The sequence below is a fragment of the Danio rerio genome, chromosome 2 (genome assembly GCF_052040795.2).
Source record: "Danio rerio strain M-AB ecotype USA chromosome 2, GRCz13ab, whole genome shotgun sequence".
In the NCBI taxonomy this organism is placed as follows: Eukaryota; Metazoa; Chordata; class Actinopteri; order Cypriniformes; family Danionidae; genus Danio; species Danio rerio.
The window spans coordinates 31,155,863-31,179,184 of record NC_141022.1 but is presented as its reverse complement, the minus strand read 5'-3'; the positions used below and the strand labels follow the sequence as shown (position 1 = coordinate 31,179,184).

Here is a 23,322-nt window from a genome sequence, read left to right as displayed (position 1 = left end):
CTCCTAACCAAACCATTCTGGCCCCTTCCTTTGACCACTATGAGGGAGGATAAAATTCTGTACACCCCACCTAAAATGCCAGCCTTTGGGGTTTCCCCATTATAATGCTCACACTCTTGCAGTTCTGGTGTAAGATTCAAAATGGCTTTGTACATTTGTATAGATGTCAGCCTAAGACGCTCTAGCATTTGTCAAGTGGAAACCCAGTAGTGAAAGGCTCTTTTATCCCATAAGGTAAGCTGAGGAGGTGCTGCCCTACCAGAGGATCTGTTCAGACGAATCTCCGATAGAAAGCTTTATGAAATAGAAGCCCGGAAGCACAACCCACCACCAGATTAAATGTCCGTCTTTGCTCAAAATAACTGCTTTGCGGATGCGAGTGCGTACAAAGAAAAAATCAACAATACAAAACATAAAAGAGAAGCAGGAGGAGGAGATGATAGTTTTATCGATCTCTTCAGGGTGACGGGCTGGAATGGAAGCAGTCAATCCAGCAATGCGGCTCATAGAAACAGGGCTCCTGAGTCAGCAGGAGGCATCTGCCAAGGCCCGGCAGAATCAGGCAGGGGGTGAGGGGTGGCAGGACACCCCATATAGGGCCACGCGCCAAGCATAATGACCCACACACACAACTGGCACAGCGCTGGGTGGCAACAGGAGGGTTTTAGTGTGCGTGTGTGTTTGTGTGTGCGTGCGCATGTGTGTGTGAGGCAGAGGAGGGGTATCCAGTGGAATGCGTTGCTTGAATTCCACGGGCATGCTGCCTCTTTTACCGCAGCCACAATGAGCAGAGTGTGAGGACTTCACAGAGATGGAGGGACAGTGGGAGGAGGGAGGGAGAAAGACATCAATGGAGGAAACCGGGCACAGAGCCAAACTTCAGTATTACAATAGAGGAGCGAGTAAAGTAAAAGTGTGAGAGTAGGGAGCTGAGGGAGAAGATGTAGAAATGAGGCCTAACGTATCTTCAAGGGGTGATGGCAATTCTATTATCAGAGTGTGGATAGAGGTCCAATGTGACTCTCGAGAGAATGAGTCACAGTGCTGGGATCAAATAATATCTACAGGGGCCTAAGGAACAGTGAGCACTGAGAAAAGGGGTAGAACTGAGAAAGAAAATGAGAAAAATAAAGAAAAGCAGGATCTAAAAGGTGAATAAAAAGAGGTAGGGATGCAAAATATTATCGTATCATTAGTAGATATACATTTACCTTGGTTTGTTTTTAAGTCTTTAAGCCATATTTATATGTTGTAATGCTTAGATTTTCAATAACAGTTAAAGCAGATCATCTTAGTTATTTCATTTAAACCAATTTTTTCAAAAATTTATATCAGTTACAGGACATTACATGAAATTGTTCCATCCTATCATAAATGCCACTTTGTAATTCAGTGTATATCCTTCTGTTTTATCTCAAATTTGTAATGACAAGAGCATGTGAACACAATCTGGATGTACCATCTAAACATTAAACATCAGCAGATATCTGACTACATAACCAGCTTATCCTAACCTAACCTGAATATTCAAGAACGTAACACTACAGGAACACATTCCTCAACAGTTCAGTACTAAAAGTAACACTACAGCTTTCTCTCTACCAAGTGATTAATGTAGGGGTGGGAGAGAAAAAGGTGCATCAAAGCATTGTGATCCTCTTGAATAATTTTTAATCAATTCTTAAAAGTTATGAATCGATTCTGTATTCAAATTTGATCATGGCATTGTTAGCCTGTGTGAGTGTAAAGGCTGGTTTATACTTCTGTGTCAAGTGATCAGCATGCAATATGCGTTGCCATTCATTTTACACTGCTGCACGCTGTTTGTGTTCCTCTGCAATAACACTTCCGAAATGTTAGCTGGCAGTTGGTCTTTTTGTTCCTCTGTGTCGAGCTTCGTTGCTAATGTTTTATTTTTTCCGAACACTACCTTAACATAGAAGTATCTAAAACTCGCTCATTCTGAGGAGGTGAACCAGCGGACATGCAACAACTTAAATTATAAGGTTAACACAAAAAAACAGTTTCCATGTGGAGTTTGCGAACACTCGCTCCGTTGGGATCGCGTGGCTCTCACCCCTGCCCACACTCGTCAGCGATACCAAGCTGACCAATCACAGAGCTTGCGCTATGAGTCATTGTGGCGTGTAGTTACATTTTTTGAGAGATGCGCATCAGCGTTGGCAATGGCCACGGCGAGGGCTATGCGACCACGCACAGGCTGCGCCAGAGCATACGCACGCGCTTGACGCAGAAGTATAATTCAGCCTTAAGCTAGTTAGAGAAAATTTAAGCAAAGATGGATAACTTAGGAAGTGCAGTGCAGTGTTTCTTGTCAGGGGTGCGATCAGCTTTAGGACACTGGTTAACTTCTTGCTACACTACAAATTAAAGCGGAGTGCTGCAAAGCTTAGCTTGTTGTTCAGTGTGCAACCAACTTTATAATCACTTACGAAGGTAACTAATGCAGGACGTGAATGAAAGTTAACTACTGCACAGTGTTGCAAACAAATTAATCATTGTGAACTTTTGTGGTTTAAAGCTAGTTCCATGGCTCTGAAATAAAAGCAATTTCAAAGTCTAAATATCGGTCATTTATACACAGTTGAAGGCTAAATTATTAGCACTTGGGTGAAATTTTATTTCTTTTTCACATATTTAAAATTAAATAAGTGATGTTTAACAGAGCATGGAGAAGGCGTAGGCAGGTATAAGACTCTGACAGTATGATAACCTTGAACAAACGTATCATGGTTTCACTGTATTGTGATTAATGCTCTAAAAGGTATATTTTTTAAAATGTCTGGGTAAAAAAACTAACTTTTTTCCCTTTGAACACAATATATTTTATTTTGAGAAACATTTTAAATATTTTGCAGCAGTAAACATGTCAGGCTATATAATTTAAATAAATTAGTTTCAAAAACACAGATTTCTTTACAATTTAAAACAGCATCTTCGGATATCTTTTTCTGCTGGAGATACTGTTAATTAAAAACCATTAATAAAAACCATAAATAAAAAATCTTACATGCACATAGAAATGGTTTAGCAGAAAATTTTGAAGCCGTTTTAAAAACCTTTACTTTTCCAAACTGCGGTATACATTGAAAGCGATTATCGTGCCATGCCTATATGGGAATGTGTTGATCTCTTTTGAAGACAGTCTTATTTCTTTTAGTTTGGCTGGAATAAAATCAGTTTTTAAATTACAAAAAAAATATATATATAATAATAATAAAATAAAATAGGGCTTATAATTTAACCCGTGCATATGTGCATATAGCTTTTGCTAACAAGTGCTGTTTGTTCTTCATAACTGCTCTTTATAAACTGAAGTTTTAATGTTACATTGATCATCCTAAATTATGCTTTAATAAGATAATTTTTTTTTTTAATTGCAGCACTGTAATCCAGAGATTCCAATCACTAAACGCAAGCATATAGAAACTCCAATTCTGGTTTGAATGTAAAGTTGCAAAGATATAAATACATGTACAGAAGAAGAAATAGGGAGTGAAAAAATGTAGGTAAACAATTGTTTTGGAATCAGATTGTGACACCCAGAATCAGAATCAAACCAGATCGTGAAGTCCCTAAAGATTCCCACCCTTATGAACCAGGTGTACAAAAATAAGCCCATCCAAGCACTTCCCATCGTAGCTGCAGAATAAGACAAAAATAGAGTGTTACAGATGATCCTGCCAAGCTGGTTGCAGCAGACACCGGTGCAGTCTGTCTCCCAAGGCTGAGAGCAGGTGTCGGAGAGCAAGCACAAGGTTCCTCGCGGTCCCCTCTCCATCAGGGTTTCATTTGCATGACCTCAGAGGTAAGTAGACCACATAGCCTCCCTCTCAACCTGATAAAACAAGGCAGCTCCCTAGATCTTCCTAACTGCCGCAGTGCTGTGAAAGACTAGATAAGCATGCTTAGGAAGGCAATGACACCAATTTGCTCAAATCCAGGTGTGAGTGGTCTGCGTAGTTTGCACAGCTACAGCCTGAAACACTGCAAACAAAACAAACAAAGCGAAAAGGCCTTGTATTGATGCAAACAACCCCAGCAGTCTATTTCAGCATGCTCTACTCCATTGTGCTTGACATGTACAAGCAAAGTCCCATCTGTGCTGTAGCTAGGGTGTTCAACACAGCTCATTACTCTCGATCTCACTTGTATTACGTGGACAGTGCATGAGTTATGACCATGACACTGGACTCTGGACCTAAGGGTCATGGGCATGAATCTTCATTGAGCTGCTTTTTCGTGTCCTTGAGACTCCGCTTCAATGTTTGAACTGGAAAGACTACAGACTTTCATTGTAAGCTCCTGTTAGGTTTATCAGCTACATTTGCAAGTTTAAGCAAGCACAGCTTCTCCAACTGCTCCTTAACTTAAATTCTTCTAGCAATGTTCCTCCTAAATTCTGTTAGGGCTAATCCTGTTATATATGACCTAACAATAAAGGGAATTCATGACAAGCCGGTTTTGTGCTCTGAAGAAAGCTTAAAGTACTAAGGAGACAGTTCAGGGTGGGTCTAGCAGAGAACGAAACTGTCATTGTACACATGGTCTGATGTAGTTTATCTTAGAAGTATGTGTGGGGGTCCTCATTTGAGCGCCTTTCTTTAAAGTTGCCCCAGGGAAAAAGGAAGGTTTTAATCAGTGCATGAAGGCAGATCCATCAGATATGCTAATCAGAGATCTTACCTGAACAAATACCCTCAAGAGTAGTCTCATCCATCTTAATTGGGGGAGGGCTTGTTAATAATGCAAGGAAGGCAGCTTGGTAAAGAAATATTAATGGAAGGATGAGAGAAAGGGGGGCTTTACTGTCTAATCAGCACAGACTGAGCAAAATTCAAATAACATTTCTTAGTGATGAGACGAGAATCTTTTGAGGATCTCAGGGCACCAGTTATGAGGGTCTGCTACTGTCACTAAGGCCGATTACACACTGGTCTGATGGAGAACTTGATGAACAGGGACATATGGGAAAAGAATGCACTAGTGTAGTCACAATTTCAAAATTTCAGTAGACGGTACACTTTAGGCCATACAACATTTAATAAATGTAAATTATAATAATATTAATTTTAAACCTAAAAATACGGCGAATGAACTTAAATCTGGAAATTGGCCAATAACCATTATGACAGCCATCAACGGAATATATGTTTCGCGGGAAAGAAAAGGGTCAATCTGAAAATCTAACTCCATAAGTAATTTAATAACTTAATACTCCATATAATACTCCAATAATCCATATAAATATCCATGCACAGACAATACCAACAAGACCAGGGATGTCAAACTCGGTTCCAAAAGGGCCGCAGCCCTGGACAGTTTAGTTCCAACCCTAATTGAACACACCTGATAAATTAGTTTGAGTCCTTCAGGCTTGTGTGAAACCTACAGGTAAGTGTGTTGGGTCAGGTTTGGAACTAAACTGTGCAGGGCTGCGGCCCTCCAGGAATTGAGTTTGACATTCTTGAACTACACTTTTTAAATTTTAAACAATGTAATTTAGCTTTATTTAAAAAAACCTTAAGAAAAAAAAAACATCACACACATCAAATCATGAACCATTTCAAACTGAGGTCCTAACCCTCTGTGGTCATTAAAAATCCCAGGATTTCCTTCAAAAAGAGTAGGGTTGAAACCCCGGTATCCTGGCCAAATTTACCCGTTGGCCACTGTCCATCAAGGCCTCCTAACCATCCACATATCATAATTGGCTTCATCACTCTGCCTCCTCTCCACCATTAAGCTGGTGTGCTGTGTGGCGCAAAATGGCTGGCGTTGTATCATCCAGGTGTGCAAAAATGTGCAAAAATGCTTTGAGTACCAAGAAAAGTGCAATATAAATGTAAAGAATTATTAATCATTATTATTATTAATGACACTATATTTGATATTTGTCGTTTCCTAAGCATAAGCAATTTTGAGACAAATCTAGCATTCTATAGTTGAAAAAGCCAGTACCGATCAACAACTTGGATAGATACGATACAGACTGACAGATAGATATTTCATTCTATGACACAGTATAAACTCTAGTATGTCGGTGCCCTTATTTTTAGATAGATACAATGGATGGATGGGTACAATAGATAGATACATATAAATGGATAGATAGATAGATATATGGATGGATGAATGAATAGATAAATAGACAGTTGCGATACATTCGATAGACAGATACAACAGACAGATACAATAGAAAGAGAGAGATCGATAGATTTCATTCTTTGACGCAGTGTAAACTCTAGTATGTAGGTGCCCTTATGCTATAGATTATAAACTTATTTGGAACAGCCTGAGAATGGCTCATGAGCTCCTTCATTGATATACAGGTGTTATGCAGGTGCACACATGGATCTGCATTGCTTTCATCTGGACATCACTTTGGAATACATTATTCCATGACTGAAGCAAACTACATGCTTTGAAGTTCAACCGAAAGACAGTACGCTGCACAAAGAGGCTTCTAGGTTTACAACTTGGGGAATTGAGAGGCAGACGTCCATTGTGGTGATCTATTGACTTCAAAGTCAGGGTGTGTTTATGACACATGCACACACTATTCCAATCGGGCTGAACTCAGAGAGACTGTGGCACCCGAGGGAGAGGAGGGAAATCCCTTCAACTCCAGCCATGCTGAAACACAAGTGAAAAAAAGCAGGAACTACATGAAAGGGATAAGGAATAGAATGAGGAATGACTACTTCAACTCAAGCTGGTTTTGATTTGACAGTAGTTGAGGCCTGCAGCATCCTGGGTAAGTGATGTGACTATGAAGGTATTTTGGTACTTAACAAAAGGGGCTACAAGCTAAGCTAAAGCACCGCTCTATGACAGCAACACAAGATCTACACTGCTAGAGTTGTTTTTTAATTAAAACAGAGTGCCTAGGGGTGAAGGGTGGGATTGGACAATTGAAGGGTCCTGGTGACACGGTCCAATAGCTGTTCACCCTTAGGGAGTTCCCAGAACAGTGCTTTTTGTAATCAAGTGTAGCGCTAACCTCCTCGGTTCACCAAGGATGGCAGAATTAGCTTTGCCTTCTGGGAAGACAATGCAGGCTAATGTTCATGACAGGTTAGACATTTCAAATAGTGACTACAGATATGCCAGGTGCTAAATGGGGTCTAAAACAAAACATACATCCTTTAAAAGAGGCCAAAACATATAAAACTATGACACAGGTGAAGATAATGTGGTCTCGAGCCACAAAGGAAATTGTTGTCGGCACATGAGCAAGCATTATGATCTTGACTTCCTGTGCAGGCAGCAAATTGAAACCAGGTTCCTTCAAAAGCAATAGAAGTAAACACCAAACCTTAAGAGCTCTGACTCAATGTAATGAAGCATTCTCTAAGCTAAGCCATTGGGTTGTTGAATGTCTTTATTTGTGCCCAGAGTTGTGTCCGGTATCACCTAATATTCAAGAATTTGAACTTACTTCATGACCATTAGAAATGTATGTTCTATGTAATGATTAATGTGAGGAGCATGAACACAATTTGGATGTACTACATAGGGATGTCACGATCAGGTTTTTTTTGAGTCATTTGATTTTGATCTAATACTTCTATAAAACATTAAAAAACAAATAAAGAAGAACGAAGAAACAGATCCAGAATGCTCCTTATTATTATTTTTTTAATTCACCTTATTTTAACATTCAACAACTCTGTTAGCAAACAGAGCACTTCTGTGAGGCAGCTTGAACAATCAAGTAATAATTAACACCAATTCTTCACTTTTGGACTTTAGTGCAACAGTAATATAAAAAAAAATCTAATATAAAAACAAATAAGCACCTCAATTTAAAATACCCGACAGGCAATCCCAAGATTACTTGATTACGCGATTTATCACAGTTTGCTATGGCAATGTTGTCGACATCAACTTTATAATACCTCCAGACCGCAGACATACTCGCACTTTCTGCTTCAAGCTGCTTCCGTGTTCTACTTTGCCGGTATTTAACCATATATCAGACCACCTAGTTTTCCACAATTCAGTGATCGCTGAATCTAACGCATAATCAACAAAAAGTAAAAAAAAAAATAAATAATCTCATCAAACATCAGATTCCAAACCATATAATCAAATTATATTTATTTCAGTTTGCAATTTTTTTTTATGTTTTACATGACTTATAGACATTGCATACGCAGCGCATGTGATGTATTTGAGTGTTTCTTGAAAAATTACATCCCACTTCCGCTGCGGCCTCACAATCATTACATTACATGGGATATGGGGCGGGAGAGTGTTCAGCTTGTGCAGTAAGCGCAAGTGATTTACATCTGAAGTCATAGCAAAGATGAAATATAGACATCTTGTAGCGCGAATTAAGTGTTTTGTGCATTTGATGTGCTTCAGACTGCAAAAGAAAGTTGAAGCAAACGGAGCAGTGGAACAGACAGGTGGAGATGAGATTGGTTCAAGGGTGATGGCCTTTGGACGAGACCGATTGAAGGATTATTTGTACTTTATATGTATGGCTGGTATTATGGTGTGCGTCAAATCGATAAATTATTTCATTTAAATCTTTTCCTGCAGTTAACGAGAGAAAATGCTTCCTTGCCATTGACGAGCTTTACGACAATCCATGTCTTAGGTGAATTGGTTTAATCCCTATCGTTTCAGGTCGTTTTAACAGGAAACCGAAATAAAAAAAGCTTTACCTTGATGATTTGTGTTATTGTCATTGTTTCAGATTACACACCTGACACAGTAGGCTACCTAATATTGTAAATACACATATATATTTTTTTATAATATAAAAAATATTAATATTTAAAAAAAAAAAAAAAAGGGAGGGGGGGTCTGATGTAATAGAGTCCTAATCGGGAGTTTTCGATTCTAATTGAGAAACCGCGTGACCGGGCCCAATTTCTGATCATGTAATTGGATCTGGACCAATCGGTTGAGTTGCTTCACTCCTATTCATAAATCATCTCACGTAGCCTATTGGATGCTCAATACAAATTCTTACTAGTAGTAGTAGGCAATCCAGGCACTTTTCATCTACTGGTTTTCATATAATATACAGTATGAAAGTATGCAGCAGAGGATTTTCTATACCCTACAAACTATGACTCAACCAGAAACCGTTTGTAGCGTCTAATAATTTGTCCTTTTCATCACAAGAGTAAAAGTTTCCAATCTGTGACAAAAAATAACTAGCCTGAGGTGTTATAAGTGGCCTTCACATTGCGAAGAGTAACACTGAGCCACATACTACAGGGCTCCTGTTCATTTCAGCCACTGCACTACGGCATTGTCATCTTCAGCGAAGAGATGAGCCTGCTGAAGTGGGGACTGAGGGGCGTCTCCCTGTTGAATCTGGAATGGTAATGAGAGACCGAGACTCCAATCAAACTGAATTATCCCAGACAGGCCTCTTCAATCACTGGTTGATTTACCCCACTGACGTTTTCTCTCTCCCCCTCTTACTTCTGTTCTTCCCATCACCCACCCGATGAAGGATAGCTGTCATGAATATTCCTTTAAAATCCCTCTTTAAATGAAACCCCAGCCCCAAGAGGACACCTGTTTTCATCCATGAGCGCAGTGAGTGGTGATGAGACCGGGGCCACAGCCATTGCCTTTCATTAGCTGGTCTTTGTGCTTTCCCGTCACGGCCACAATGATCCACCATTTACTGCTGATGAAAACAAATTGTGCACCGGGTGCTTCAATACAGGCCCAGATTGGCTAGCTCAAAATACAGCAAGACAAATCCATTACTCTGTAATATCTTTAGAATGGTAATAGTTTTATAAAGAAGGTAATGCTGCGCCACCAGCTCAATGTCAATATCTGAAGTCAACATGAGGGAGGCTGAGAGCAAACAACCGATTCGCGAATCAAATGCTGCAAGTATTAGCGTTATTATATCAATTAGAATTTATGCTACAGCAGTGCCTTAACAGAAATGGTGGAACAAATTCATTTGTGCACTAATCAGAGGTTTTATTGTTAATTGAACCCAAATCAATAAATATTAAATGAAATCAAATATAAAGACAGAAGAACAACTCCATGCAAATGATAACCTTGCCATGAAAAACAATTAGGTTTTCACTAAAATGGCAAAACTGTTTCTGCGTTTTTTTTTTTGTGTGTAAGCAAGTATTTTAAAGTACTTTAAAAATACTCAAAATGTCTGTGTCAATGTTTTCAAACTATCATATTTGGTTTACCAAAGTCACACAAGTGTCATTATTTCTTTTGGTTTGTGCAGTTTAATTCATAGATTTTCTATTAAGTATGTTGTAGACGGTAAATTTACACTTTTTGGTCACATCCAAAATGCATGTATATTTTCCTCATTTAAACTATAAAAAATGTACAGGTTGTTTTTTTTTTCTGATTCCTTATCTCTGTGGTTAGTTTTTTTGTAAAATACAAACAGTTGTTTTAAATACAATGTTAACATATACGGACCTATGTCAGTTCGAAATTTTTATTGCAAATGTTACATCCATAATGCTGGAATTGCTCAGAAATAAAATGTACTAGCAAGACATCAGAAATAAATTATTATTACATGAAAAGCTAATTAAAAATAGAAAAAAAAAGTTTGAGCAACAAAAAGAACAAATTAAAAAATTAAAGCAAAGTTGTCAGAAATACAATAATGAAAAAGAATCTCTTACAGAAATTACTACGAAAAAATATTAAACAAATCTAAAGGTCAACTTTAAAGATGTGGTCCAGAGTGTATTTTTAAGGCTGGGTTGTGTTTATGGGGTGCAAAGCAATGTGTGCTCATGCTTTATTTGTAGAAAATCACATTTTTCATATATCCTACTTTGATTATATACAGCTACTCAGTTAACATAAAAATGACTGTCATATTTTCTAATTCCTCTGAAGACCTAGAGAAGGCTCTAATTGGTTGGCTTAATAATGTTCTGTGATTCACAGCAGATCAGCTCCACATCACCAAAAAGCATCTATGTTATAAGATTACAGTGCCTCTGGCCACGCCCTAGGGCTGCACGATTCTGGCTAAAATGAGAATCGCATTTTTTTTGCCTTGAAAAAAGATCACGATTTCTCACAATTCTGTAGATATAAAATAATATAAGTGGGCTATAATAAATGTTATTCACAAGGATTTGGTAAAACAGCAATAAGTTTTGTATACCTCTACTGTTGGTCAAAATGTTAAATTTTGTATAGATTTGGAATGGTGGACTTGAACAGACTTTAGATTTGTCCTGGTCATTAATGCTGATGATAATTCTGGTGTTGAATTGTGTTTGAGACATATGCTTACAATCTGTAATATCCTGCTTAAAATCTGTCACTGCTGTGATTTTCGCGAATACAGATGACTGGGTGGGTATTTTTGTATTTCGGTTGGTTTTAGATACTTTTTAGGCTTTTCATTCGTAAGCGCGCGCGTGCGCCCATCCTGTCTGTGTGATTTTGCGGTCGCGTATACATTACATGAAGACAGAAATGACATTTTTGGAGTGAATTGTATCTTATAAATACAGCATGTGACTCTTTCAACACTATTTGGAGGTGTCCACGTTGCTGAACAAAGTATATAAAACAATGTGAAGACTTGTGCGGCCACCATTGCTTCTCTCCTGAACTTGAAAAGATGATTGACAGAATTGTAGAAATGCTGGATTAAGATTGTCTAGGGGGTCGAATCGAGATCGCGATCTTTTTAATTGTGCAGCTCTACCACGCCCCTTGACTGTGTGGGGTGCATGTGTGTAACCTGAAGGGTTTATGACATCATTAACCCGGATGTATTTTTTCGTAGTCCCCAAAGTTCTTTCACTGTAAGCTTCACTAAGCTAAAGGCTCGTACACATGGAACACTTTTCATTTGCATTTATCGTCAACGTTTTACAAGACGTTTTTCCGGATTCAAACCCAAGCGATATTCACTGGTGTCAAGCAGAAGAGTATGCAAAAATCACTCCTTGGCATTACATCACAATTTTAAGCTACACAACTTTAAGCTTCTGACACCCTGCTTATAACACAGAAGAAGAGGAAGAGAGGAAGTTCACCGATTGTTGTTAAAGTTACTGGTGACTCAAACAAGCATGGATGGTTCAAGTTGCAGCTCCAGCTCTAGTGATGAAGAAATGATTAATTGTTCATAGACCAATAAGCAGCTCCACGTTTATAGCGTCTCTGGGCATCTTCTTTAATGTGCGCTTTATTTCTGTGGACGTGAATAAAAGTGCCAATCTGATTGGAGGAAAAGGTTTTGAAGCAATGCGTCAAACCTAAAAAAAACAGCATGAGGCGTTTCTTTAAAAAATTATGCTTTTACGCCTGGCGTTTTGCGCGTTGGTGTGCACGATTACATTGGCGCCCTTTATTTGGTCACAAGGTGTTAAACCGCGACGGAAAACATGAGCAAAAAACGTCCAATGTCTCCCTTTGCTTTGAACTTTGAGCGTCATACATTCAGAGATGTTGTTTGTGTTCACACAGCTACATTAGACGTAAAGTTTAAATTATGATCTCGTAGTGGAGCACCCCCTTAAATATAAATAAAAAAAAAAAATCACACAACATAAATAATATTCATATATCCCACTTTGATGCAAATCTGCTTCATCTATACGTTGCTTTCAACACTTTGCTATGCAGCAACTATAAAAGTTCAAGTCTTTCCATCTATTTTCCAATTATCCTGGTGATTTCATGTCTTCCAACTAAAGTGGAGGGTGTTCATTATACATGAAGTAGAAGAAAGGAAAAAAGATGTCTTTCGAACAGAATCAGATCAGATAGTATTTAATTGTGGCTTTTATGAGTTGTGCTTTAATGCTATTGTTGCAGACTGGTTTTATCCAGCAGATAAGGCAGCGCGCTTTCAACTCTGATTTACACTTTCTGACGCCGCCTGCCTTTTTCTGCTACCACAGCACAAAAAGTGCTTAGTGTTCCTTCCTTCTGAGGAGAAATTATACTAGGCAAAAAAATTTGAATTTAAAATCAAAAGGCGGCTGAAAAGTTGCTCATGAGATACTTAAGAAGTGACTGTGGTGTACTGATGGACATGTTTATCTGAAGAGGCATCATGGATCCCCTTGAAAAGTGCATTACTCAAGGATGATAAACGTGAAAACATTACATTCAAGTATTTTAATCCCTGCTCATTTCTTGGTTTCTGATTAGCTTTACTTGTCTTCCCTAGTGACCTCTGAGAATGACAAGAAAAGTGTCCTCTGCGTTTGTCTCTGGTATAGGGCTCAGAGGACATCACCCCCACAAGACGAGCTCGGCCCGGGTCGACGGCCCCCGCTGCCTTTCTCCTACAGCGTAACAATGGCTGCCCTCTGCGCTCTAGGGTGGAGGGCGAACTGATCCTGTTACACCATGACAAGTACCACAATCCCCCATTGAAGAGCACATATTCTCCCCCCTCTGCCTACACAAGAGCCAAGCCTATTCATTGCATTGTTTTCTTTCCAGCACATGACTTCTGCGTTGGACCTCAGCAAAGTCAGGTGTTCGAATATGACCTGGAAACCGCCGATTGCCCACACACTACGTAGCCCAAGTTCTTTGGAGTGCTTGCATTCGATATATAAGAAGCCCCGAGTGAATCAATTGATCTAGCACCGATGTTGTAGCTTTCTATTGGGGTTAGAGAGACTAAAACCAATTATCTGAAATGTTATTTCTGCTGAACAGTGCAGAAGTCAAACTTCTGGGTCCCAGAGCACAGGGCATAGTGAATTAGATTTCAGGACCTTGTCTGTGAGTCTGCCAGAAGTAGGGTGCGGGCATCCAGAGGAGGATGTGGAGGGCTAGAGCTCTTCAGAACATGTGGTTCAGGGAGGAGCCATGCAGACGTATGGCCCCACGGCTGTTGCGCACATTAATCATGTTTGGAGTACGAGTGGAAGGGAGGGGACGGGGTAGCCCCATCTCTGCATGTTTGCATGTCTGCTGCTGCACTGACGTGTTCACTGTCAGTCCCAGAGTCAGGGAGGGCTGGAAGACTAATGAGGTGCTTCTCTTTTTCTCTCTCGCTCTTTCACATGTCTCTCTTGCCCTCCAGAGGAGGGCGGCTGGGGAGGTGGGGAGCAGGGGATGACAGGTTGGTTATTTACTCTGCCTTTCATATTTGCCTTTTAGTTCTGTCGTTTTCCCCCTCTCTCCTCCAACCATTTTCCTGCAGTCATCTGTTCACTCAGCTGCCTGCGAGAAACCGGTGCCTAATGGGCCATATCAGCACAGCCACTGCAGGGAAACATAGGCCTGTCATTAGGCTATATTGAAAAAGAAGCCAGTAGGCAGGGAGAGGGGGAGTCAGAAGGCCATTGATATTTATATTGTGGACACATATCCAGGGCACCAAGATCAGCATGTGACGCCTTCCTGCAAACCCTGCTTTGAAAAAGGAGCTATCAATATTTCATCAAGAAATTCTTTTTAAGGTTGAAAAAAAGAGAGGTGGTCCTGTTCGCATGATTTGGGCGTACAAATTCAAGGCTGGCTAATGAATACTCCTTGTATTATTCAGTAGCCAAACCATTTTTGTCCCTCATATAAGAGTAATGATTGACAGAGAGAATGGGGATGGAAATACTTGATGGTAATCAACCATAATAGAGAGCGCAGCCATCTGCAACAGCATGAACATGCCCATTTTCTTCCATTCTGATCACATGTCGGAGAACATAGCGTGCTAAACACCAGCAGTGATCTTGAGGTGGAGGAAGATGTTCTTGTGAAAGTCATCTCGCTCTCTCTGATGTACTGCATCATACGTTTTGTTTTCTTTTTCAGTGTTAACCACTTAGATCAGCCTTGCACTATTCACTTCGGTTACTTAAGGGGGAGGCAGGATGTTTCAGAACTGATATGCTGGGGAAAACGCAAGAACAAGAGTCATGTTTTCCGCAAGATATGCAAAGTCACAGTACTTTGTAAGTCAAAGAGAGGTCAAAGCTTTGAGTCACGAAACCAGAGAAAAAGTCCAGAGAGATTAGGACAAAAGACACAATATACTACTGTAGTTTACTTTTGAATCATGTACTGACCTTGCAATGCGATAATCACAATAAATCTTCAATATAGAACGTACTATAAAAACAAACAAAAATACAATGTTTGAGTCAGTTCATCAGTTAAAAGATATTTCCATGTAGGCATGGGACGATAACGGTTTTTAAGGTTTCCCACGATTTACAAAAGTCAAGGTTTTAAAACGGCCAAACAGTTCTGTTTTACCGTTCCCAAGGTAAGTGTAAGATTTTTTTTATTACGTTTTTTGTTTGGTGGTTGTTGTTTTTAGGACAACAGTATCTCCATCAGAAAAGATATCCAAAGTATAAGTGTAAATTGTAAAGAAATCTGTGTTGTATAAACTAATGAAAACAGCAAAAGTCTATGATTTGTTTAAATTATTTAGCCCAACATGTTTACAGCTCCAAAATATTTTAAATGTTTCTTAAAATATAATATATTGGCTGTGTCCAAAATCGCCTACTGCTCAGGAGGTACTGCATTTGAATTTAAATGTATTACTCGACTGATAAAAAAAAAAAAAAAAAAAAGTATGACTTTGTATGAATGGAGCTCAGACTTAGTACATCAACCATTTTATCACAATCACATGACACATCCGCTTCACTCTCAATCATGAATTCTCTCGCGGTTCATCATGAGATAGCATAGTGTCCATCGGATGCGCACTTCAGAATCTTGCCGGAAATAGTAGGTCATTCGGGTACTTCTTACGATTTCTATGAATTCGGACATATTACTCGGATCACATACTGTTTTTAGCATACTATATAGTATGGAAGTATGCAATTTCTGACATAGCCACAGACATTTAAAAATATTATATTTTAGAGCACTAATAAAAATATTGTGAAACCATGATATTTTTATCCAAGGCTATCATACTGTCAGAATCGTATACCTGCCCGTGCCTATTCCAATGTCCACATCAAGAGCTCTGACAATCCATCTTGCTGATGTGTATTTAAGCTTTAGAGGGAATTAATGTTTATTCAGGCAAACAGAAAATGACTGTGGCAAATTAGCATAACTCAGTCATTCCACCCTATGGAAAAAAAAGTGAAAACTGGTGCTCATCCTCTTTTGAAAGTGGAGGGAAAAGGCAAGAACAAAAGGCACCTCCGTTAGTGGTGTGAAGGTGTTTGAAGTAGAGAATTCACATACTTCGGAGCTTTAAGCTCAAAGACCCATCAGTCCTTTAAAGACCCCTGCTAGACCTTCCAAGGCCCACTTGAGACAAATAATTAAATGCAAAAATAATGGATGTAGGCTGTGCTAGATTGTAGAAATCTGTGCAAAGGCAACTTGAGGTCCACATGCTCTGTATGCTTTGTTTAGCAAATCTCAAGTTTTTTGTTTGTTCTCAGAAGTCTAAACCTAAAAATGCAACTTCTGGTACCAATTAATGGTATTTTAATCAGATCAAATCTGACCTTTGAACCAGTCAACCCAATAAGTGATCCAAACAACCAGATCCTGCTCGCAGCTGAATAAATATGCATGGTCAGACAGACTTCCACCGTCTTTGTGCAAATATACTTATAAAGGCTGTAAAATTACAGCAAGGTGGTGCCTAGAATCTTACAAATAAATTCATGTGGTGTTTTATCTTTTTTTCCTGATTTTTTTATTCTATTAAACCTCTTTCTTAAAATAATTTTAAATAAATACACGTACCATTATTATTAATTATCAATCCTTATTTTATGTATGCCTTCAAGTAAACACAGCATGATATTCACAGAGAGAGAGACTAAAAATCCTAACCTTTTAATCAATAAAAGTAAATTGATACGCTACTACCCACTAACCGACATGAGGATAAATAAAATGTTAGTTTTTCAATAAAAAATTTAAAATCATGAGGAGTCAGTGATAACTGTGATTTAAGCAGAAAGCGACTAAAAAGTAAAGGTTTTTTAAAACAGACAGGTACAAATCAATAGCATAAAATGAAGCTATTCAATACGCAGAATTAAATAATGGGGAAAAAATGGCTTCAGAATCAATACAAATCACACAGAGACCTTTAAAGCACACAGTACTAATGGTGGGGCCTTCAGAGCACTCGTGTGATTGGTGGCTGGCAACGAGTCAAGCTAAAACAGGAACTGCAATGGAAGGGTTTGAACGGCTAGAGTAAACACACGTATGAAGTGATGGCTTTAAAAAGTCCACAACCTCCCATGTGACATTTGCATAGAAGTTTGCACATTGCTAACTGCCACAGACTCTGGGCCTCTTTCTTTCACCCTCTGGCAGGATATTTGACCTCATCTCCAATACACATTATCCTTCCTCTCTCGTCCAGACTGAGAAAATTAAGTTTCCATGTGAACTGGCCACAAAAACTCCCCGCACACAAAATCTCAGCTGGATGAAAGGCCTTCTGTGGGGGAGGGTAGCTGCCTGAGTGCTGCTTGAGTTTCCTGCACTCCACGTTTAGTGTTACAGCCCCAGATGTAAGGATTTTCCTCCACGTCTTTACAAATTGAAGGTAGGGGCCGTCCTCTATTTTCTGCCTGCCTAAACATAGCATGTCATAGTATATGATTCCATTTCCTCTGCGCAATCTCACCTCCAAACCAATTTTTCCCCCTTCCTCTGTTCTCGCTTGGCTGATTTGCCTTCTCCTTTCTCTCTTTTTGTTTCCTCTGGAATTCTCTTACATTTGTTAGGCAATTACAGCCAAATGAGGCCCTATTAGGCATGTCTGGAGGCCCCTTCTTTAAAGAAGAGCAACTCTCAGCGGCCTCTATCTCTGACAATGACACCCAAACAGAGAAGCAAGCAGGAGGGAGGAAAAAAGAAGAGAAAGAGAGAGAGAAAGAAAGGGGGCACATCCCTCTCAGCGATAAAGTAAAAAAGGTTTACAGCACTTCCAAACGCTTTGAAACATGTGTATCTTGTGTAAATCTGAGCTTTAAAGTCTCGCCAGCCATATTCTGCTCCTCCCTGTGCATAAAAGCATAAAAGTTCCATTAAAGCGACTACTTCATGACGAAATATCGACAAAATAATCAGCCGCCTGTGCGCAGAGATCAAAGAGGTAAAGCTGCTATCATAAGGGACCTTTAACAGCCAGCACTTTTCAACTAGGATTGTGAGGGGCAATAATGCATAATGAGTGAATGTGCATATGCACGCAACACACTGAGTTCCAATAAAATGCAGATAAGCCGCAGCAGGGAGACGAGCTCACACAAGTGCACGCTGCAAGCCCAGCTGCACGTGGGTAGAGTATGGACGGAAACCTTGCCTCTGGCTCAAAATCGGAGCTCCATTTTGCAGAAGCAAAGGCACTGAACTAAACCGATTGCCCCAAACACAGCTGTAAAGCAGATCGGACCAAGTCTGAGGAGTGCATTGCTGATAAACTAAAATCACAGGGTATGGGGCAGGCTGCGGCAAAATTCAAAGAGGGCAAGGTCGCAATTGATTTCAAACCCTGGGTGGGTGCCAAATCCAATGAGGGAATAAAAACACTCGTCACATTTGGTGCAAAACACATATAGCACAGCAATGTACAAGTTTTTCTATGGCCTTACCTTCAAAAACATAATCGTGTATGAAACTGCGCCATTTTATGTTATCAAGCCTGAGCTTAGCGCTCGGAAACGAGGGCCTGATCAAAGTCTCTGACAGGTCTTTTGTCCTGGAATGCGGCGAGTTGTTTTTCACCTTGCTCCAGTCGCCGCTGATTAGCTGACAAGCCGACGAACCACCCTCTCCCCATTTCCAAATTAATTTCCCTCCTTTGATAAAGACAAAGGGGGGGAAAAAGTGTTTAATGGCCGTGTCCTTCAAAACTAAGAGTGCTAATAAGTGTGAAAAGGAGATTTGTTTAAGTGATTTTCTTTGAGACTTGCAGGCATGGAATTAATTACCTTGATTAAATATTGTCTGTACGGCTGATGAAAGATAGAGCAGAATTAGCGGTCCCTTGTTGAACTTGTATGGTGCTGAATGAGATGTGTCCCGATTACAAAGACCAAAATGATGGCAACACTCAAAGGAGACAAAGAGCTAAAAACAGGCCCAGTGACATCACAGAGAAGCCACAGGCCTAATGCTTAATGACGGCCATTCTCCAAATGCTTTCTCATGAGTTTTAAACAATAACATACCCCATTACTAGTTTGTCCACATAACCGATTCAGTTTAAGAGCAGATCACAGATTCTAACTAATGCACTGTTCTGTTATAATACTGCTATGTGTGTGTATTACAAAAGGTCTGAGAAAGAAAAAGCCCGTTTCTAAAGTGAATAGCATTGTGTTCAATGGCAAAAGGAAAGTTGAACTCTCCAAAACAACCTGAAGTCTTCTGAGTCACTTGGCAGAGGAGTAACATAACTCAATTCAAAGCTTGCCTGGGTTTTACAGAGGCACTAAGGAAACTGAACAATCTCTCAGTGGCTCTTCTAGCCATAATCCCACCGAACTTTTGCCTCCTAAACACAGAATAAGGTTTTGTAAAGGCTTCACATCACAGCTTTGTGCTCCATTGCGAAAAGCTATACTCTTAAACACCCTCCAACCCCCCAAACACACACACAACGACAACCCCCCACCCTTCTGTGAATGAGGGGAGTTTTCTACAGCTGGGTAACAAAGCATGACCCAATAATCCTCAAGCCTGACTCAAAGCTAGAACCTCCTCTCTAAGGACTCTAAGGACAGAGGCTGTGGGCAAGGGTGGGGTGGCAGAATTACACAAACATAAGTGAGAATTAATTATTCTTATCAAATCAGTTTCCTGTAACAAGCTGCCCGCCACTAAATATTTGGGGCAGAAAATTTGACCATTCAGAGGCTAACGATGAATTCAACATCATGCACATCCCCAGGCTTGGGTGTTCCGCTATTGCGATGGCTTCTGGAAAGAGTTCAAATTATGTTGTGAACTTCCTGGCAAACTTCGGAGTAAGCCTGGCTTAGGGTGAGTTCTGGGTTTGAATCTTTGGGAGCTTGCATTTCGGCTAACGTGCTAAGTAAATGTTAAAAGTGGTTAACATTTTGTTGTGGTGCGTTTGGGAGTTTTAAAAGAGTCTGAACTCTGACATTAAGAGTTAACAGTAAAACAAAAAGGGGCACAAAGAGAGTTTATTCAACCATGCATAAGAGGATCTTGCAGACACACACCCACATGGGCACATTTTTTCGACTACTCATGGTGAAGGTCTTGGGTTATTCGCCAATCAGATACACACGTCCAGTTCGTGGTTTGTGTATCTGTCAAAAGAACACAATCTGCACCCACAGAGCAAAACAGAATGCAATTCAACCTGCTTTATCTTACTTATCAAGTGGTGACGTCCCCTCACTGTCAGATGCCTGATCTATCAGGGATCTGTTCTGTTCATTGTTTCTTCTACAATTCAAAAGATTGTGCTTACTCACACTTAAAGGGACAATGTATAAAATCTCAAGCAGATATCAAAAGCGCATAGCACCTACAATCGCCTATTGTCATCAAAATTAAACATTTCAACAACAAACACTTGACAGAACACTATTAAAATTGTATAAACCTATAATACTAGGCCATGGACAGAAAATAGTGATCAAAATAGCCCAGAAACTATACATAATGATACTGTCAGTTTAAAAACGCAAAATGACTTTAGCTAACGTGGATTTTTTTATGCCATGTGGAAAAGGGGTTACACTGACTTGTGAAGGGAGCTTTTCAAGGTTGCTAAATAAGTGCTCATGTTATTTCATTACAGCTAGGTTATCACGTTTCCACTAACACTGGCCTTTTAAAGGGACACAGTGGATCTTTGTGAAAATAAATGAATCATGGCTTCTTTATTGAATTAGTTATATGTATACTTTCACTACTCTCATAACACCTACAATTATTGGAGATTTGGGGCTTCCTGTAACTGCTATTTCAAGAAAAGAAAGCTTACATTATAGGAAAATTGTGGCTGGTCTCTAGATGACTGATTTTCTGCTTTATCCTGTTAGTACGTGCTATATAGGCTAAATATTTAATATCGTGAATGGTTTTGTTGATCTTAACTAAACCCTCAAGCCTCAAACTGTATAAATACTGTATTTGGCCTTAGAAGAGAAGTGCAATTTTACGACTTAAAATGTGCACTTCATTAATCATTTTGTGCTTTGGAAACAACAAAGGCCTGCGTATTTTTTTAAATCACTTTTTCCTTTCTTTCACGATGGTGTTTTACCAGTATGTTTACTGAAGTGAAGCGAGTGGGGGAGGAAAATGTATAGACATTTGGGCAGCCATTGAAACTGCCTTCGTGCTCTAAATACCGAAGCCTTTTCGAGTTAGTTTCACAATTTTTCGATTTAGTTTCGTTAAATGAAGCTTGAAAAGCAGTGACATGCTTCTGTGGTTTAGAAAAACATATTTTTATACCGAAAAACTGCCATTCGGCTAACAGAGAAGAACTAGCCCGATGAGACGGGGGTATTGAGCTATTGTGCTGTAGCCTCTACGAGGACAACCCAACGACACATTTAGCCGAATAGTACGGTTTTTACTCATTTTGACGCTTAAACCAAAAGAAAATCTTCGAAAAAAACAACAGGGAGCTAGATAAAGTCTATGCACATGTATTATCATTCGTTTTACTACGGCAAATACGCGTCCTTTGTCTTGACCAACCAGCAAATAAACAAAAGATATGGGATTTGGATTCAAGCGGATTACCCTGGACTTAATTATATCAAGAGACCCAACAACCGTCAAGCAAACACACGTACACAGAGAATGGCTAATAATTCACCGAAAACAACTTTAAAAAAGAACGTTAGCAACAAAAACAACGCGTTGTGCTACAACAGAGATTCATTGTGACCAGCACGTTAACGTAGTCTTTTCTTCCTCGCGACCTGGGAAAGAATGTTCCGTTTCGACAGAGCTCATTGTGTGATTGTTTAAAGACAAACTATTTCGTATCACCATGTGTCCTTGTGTAACTTATAGGACATATAAGCGTTTTACGAAGTGTAAAAATGAACACTATAACCACAAATTCCCGTGAATTCCACATTAAAGCCATTGCTACATGCCCAAAGGGAAGCCCTTTAATTTTTAAAACGTGCGCTCCGTTTCTTTCGCAATACGGCAGGCATTTAAACTCTCCCTCATAGGCAATGAGAATCGCTATTTAGAAACAAAACTACTATATTTGTTTCTAAACGAGGCCACTTCCATTTTTTTCAAAAAGAAACTTCGTTTGCTGGAAAGTGAAACAAATATCTCGAATGTAACTTCCAACAAGCTGCGGACGGTTAAACTTACCGACTTGTAAAACGTTGTCCACACAACCGGTTTCCAAAAGCCGGATTCCCCGGCGGAAAGGCAGTCCATCTCCGGTACCCCCGGTCCCTGCGCTGCCTGTTGTGTTCGTAACCCCTCCGGGGACTGTACCAGATCCAACGGACGAGCTCGAGCCCACAACTGGACCCTCTTCACCCGCCACTCGGCACTGAAACGACGAATACATACATATTTCCCTTTCGTTCCTCGGGAACGACCAATACACGATACGGCGTTGAACCGGTTCGGGAATCCGCTCGAAGCGCTCCTCCACCCTCTCGAAGGCCCATTTCTCCGCGACGGCCTTCGCAGCGCAGTCCAGTAGAGATTCCGGGCAACGGAAACGAGAGTTCGGAAATCCCGGGCCAGGCCCCGGACCCGGTCCTCGAGGAGCGGGACGCAAACACGGACGCTTGCTGGCCGGGGGTAGGGAGAGGTGAAGCGGCGGCTGAGGCAATAGTTCTCCACGTCCCTCCGCCATGACAACCAAATAAACACTGAAGCGAGGACCGCGGCTCTGAAGCGCACAGACGGAGGCACCGCACAACGGGAGGGTCGTCACTTCTCATACGTCACTACCAATAACAAACGCTCTCCAGCCAATGGCGAGGACGCGCTGCACCGAGGCGATGCGCATGTGTGCGCTGAAATGACAGGAACGGTGTTGATCAAACAGACTGTTCGCCTCACAATCCTCTTTATTTTCAACCCGTGCGCTTAAAACAAGTCAGCGATCTGCTGCAGTGTAACCAAAAACGACCTCTAAGACCATTTGTTAGCTCAGAAAAACAAGGTTTCTTTTTTCTTTTTGTTTTAAAGCACCTTTGTATCTCAACCTTGCCTTACATTCTCTGAATGTTCAAGAGGTGTGCAATGTATGTTTACCTTTTAAGCGCCGTAAAAAAATGCTGAGAACTCTGCAGCTGCCCTTTTAATTTGGTGTGACAAAAAAGTTTGAAATGTTTCTATGATAATGTAACTCTTGAC

The 23,322-nt window shown here is 40.1% G+C and overlaps 1 protein-coding gene across 3 annotated transcripts in view; it reads right to left on the bottom strand.

Moving 5' to 3' along the window:
• zswim5 (zinc finger, SWIM-type containing 5) overlaps positions 1 to 22,834 on the bottom strand; it is a 50,842-nt gene extending 28,008 nt beyond the window's left edge. For 2 of the 3 annotated variants that reach the window (XR_015477446.1, XR_015477447.1), the window contains exon 1: positions 22,318 to 22,834. Coding sequence is in view for 1 of the 3 variants with exons in the window: in NM_001144819.1 (NP_001138291.1) it covers positions 22,318 to 22,816 (499 nt within the window). In the remaining 2 variants the exon portion in view is untranslated. 3 annotated transcript variants of the gene reach the window in all.
• Between the last annotated feature and the right edge of the window lie 488 nt (positions 22,835 to 23,322).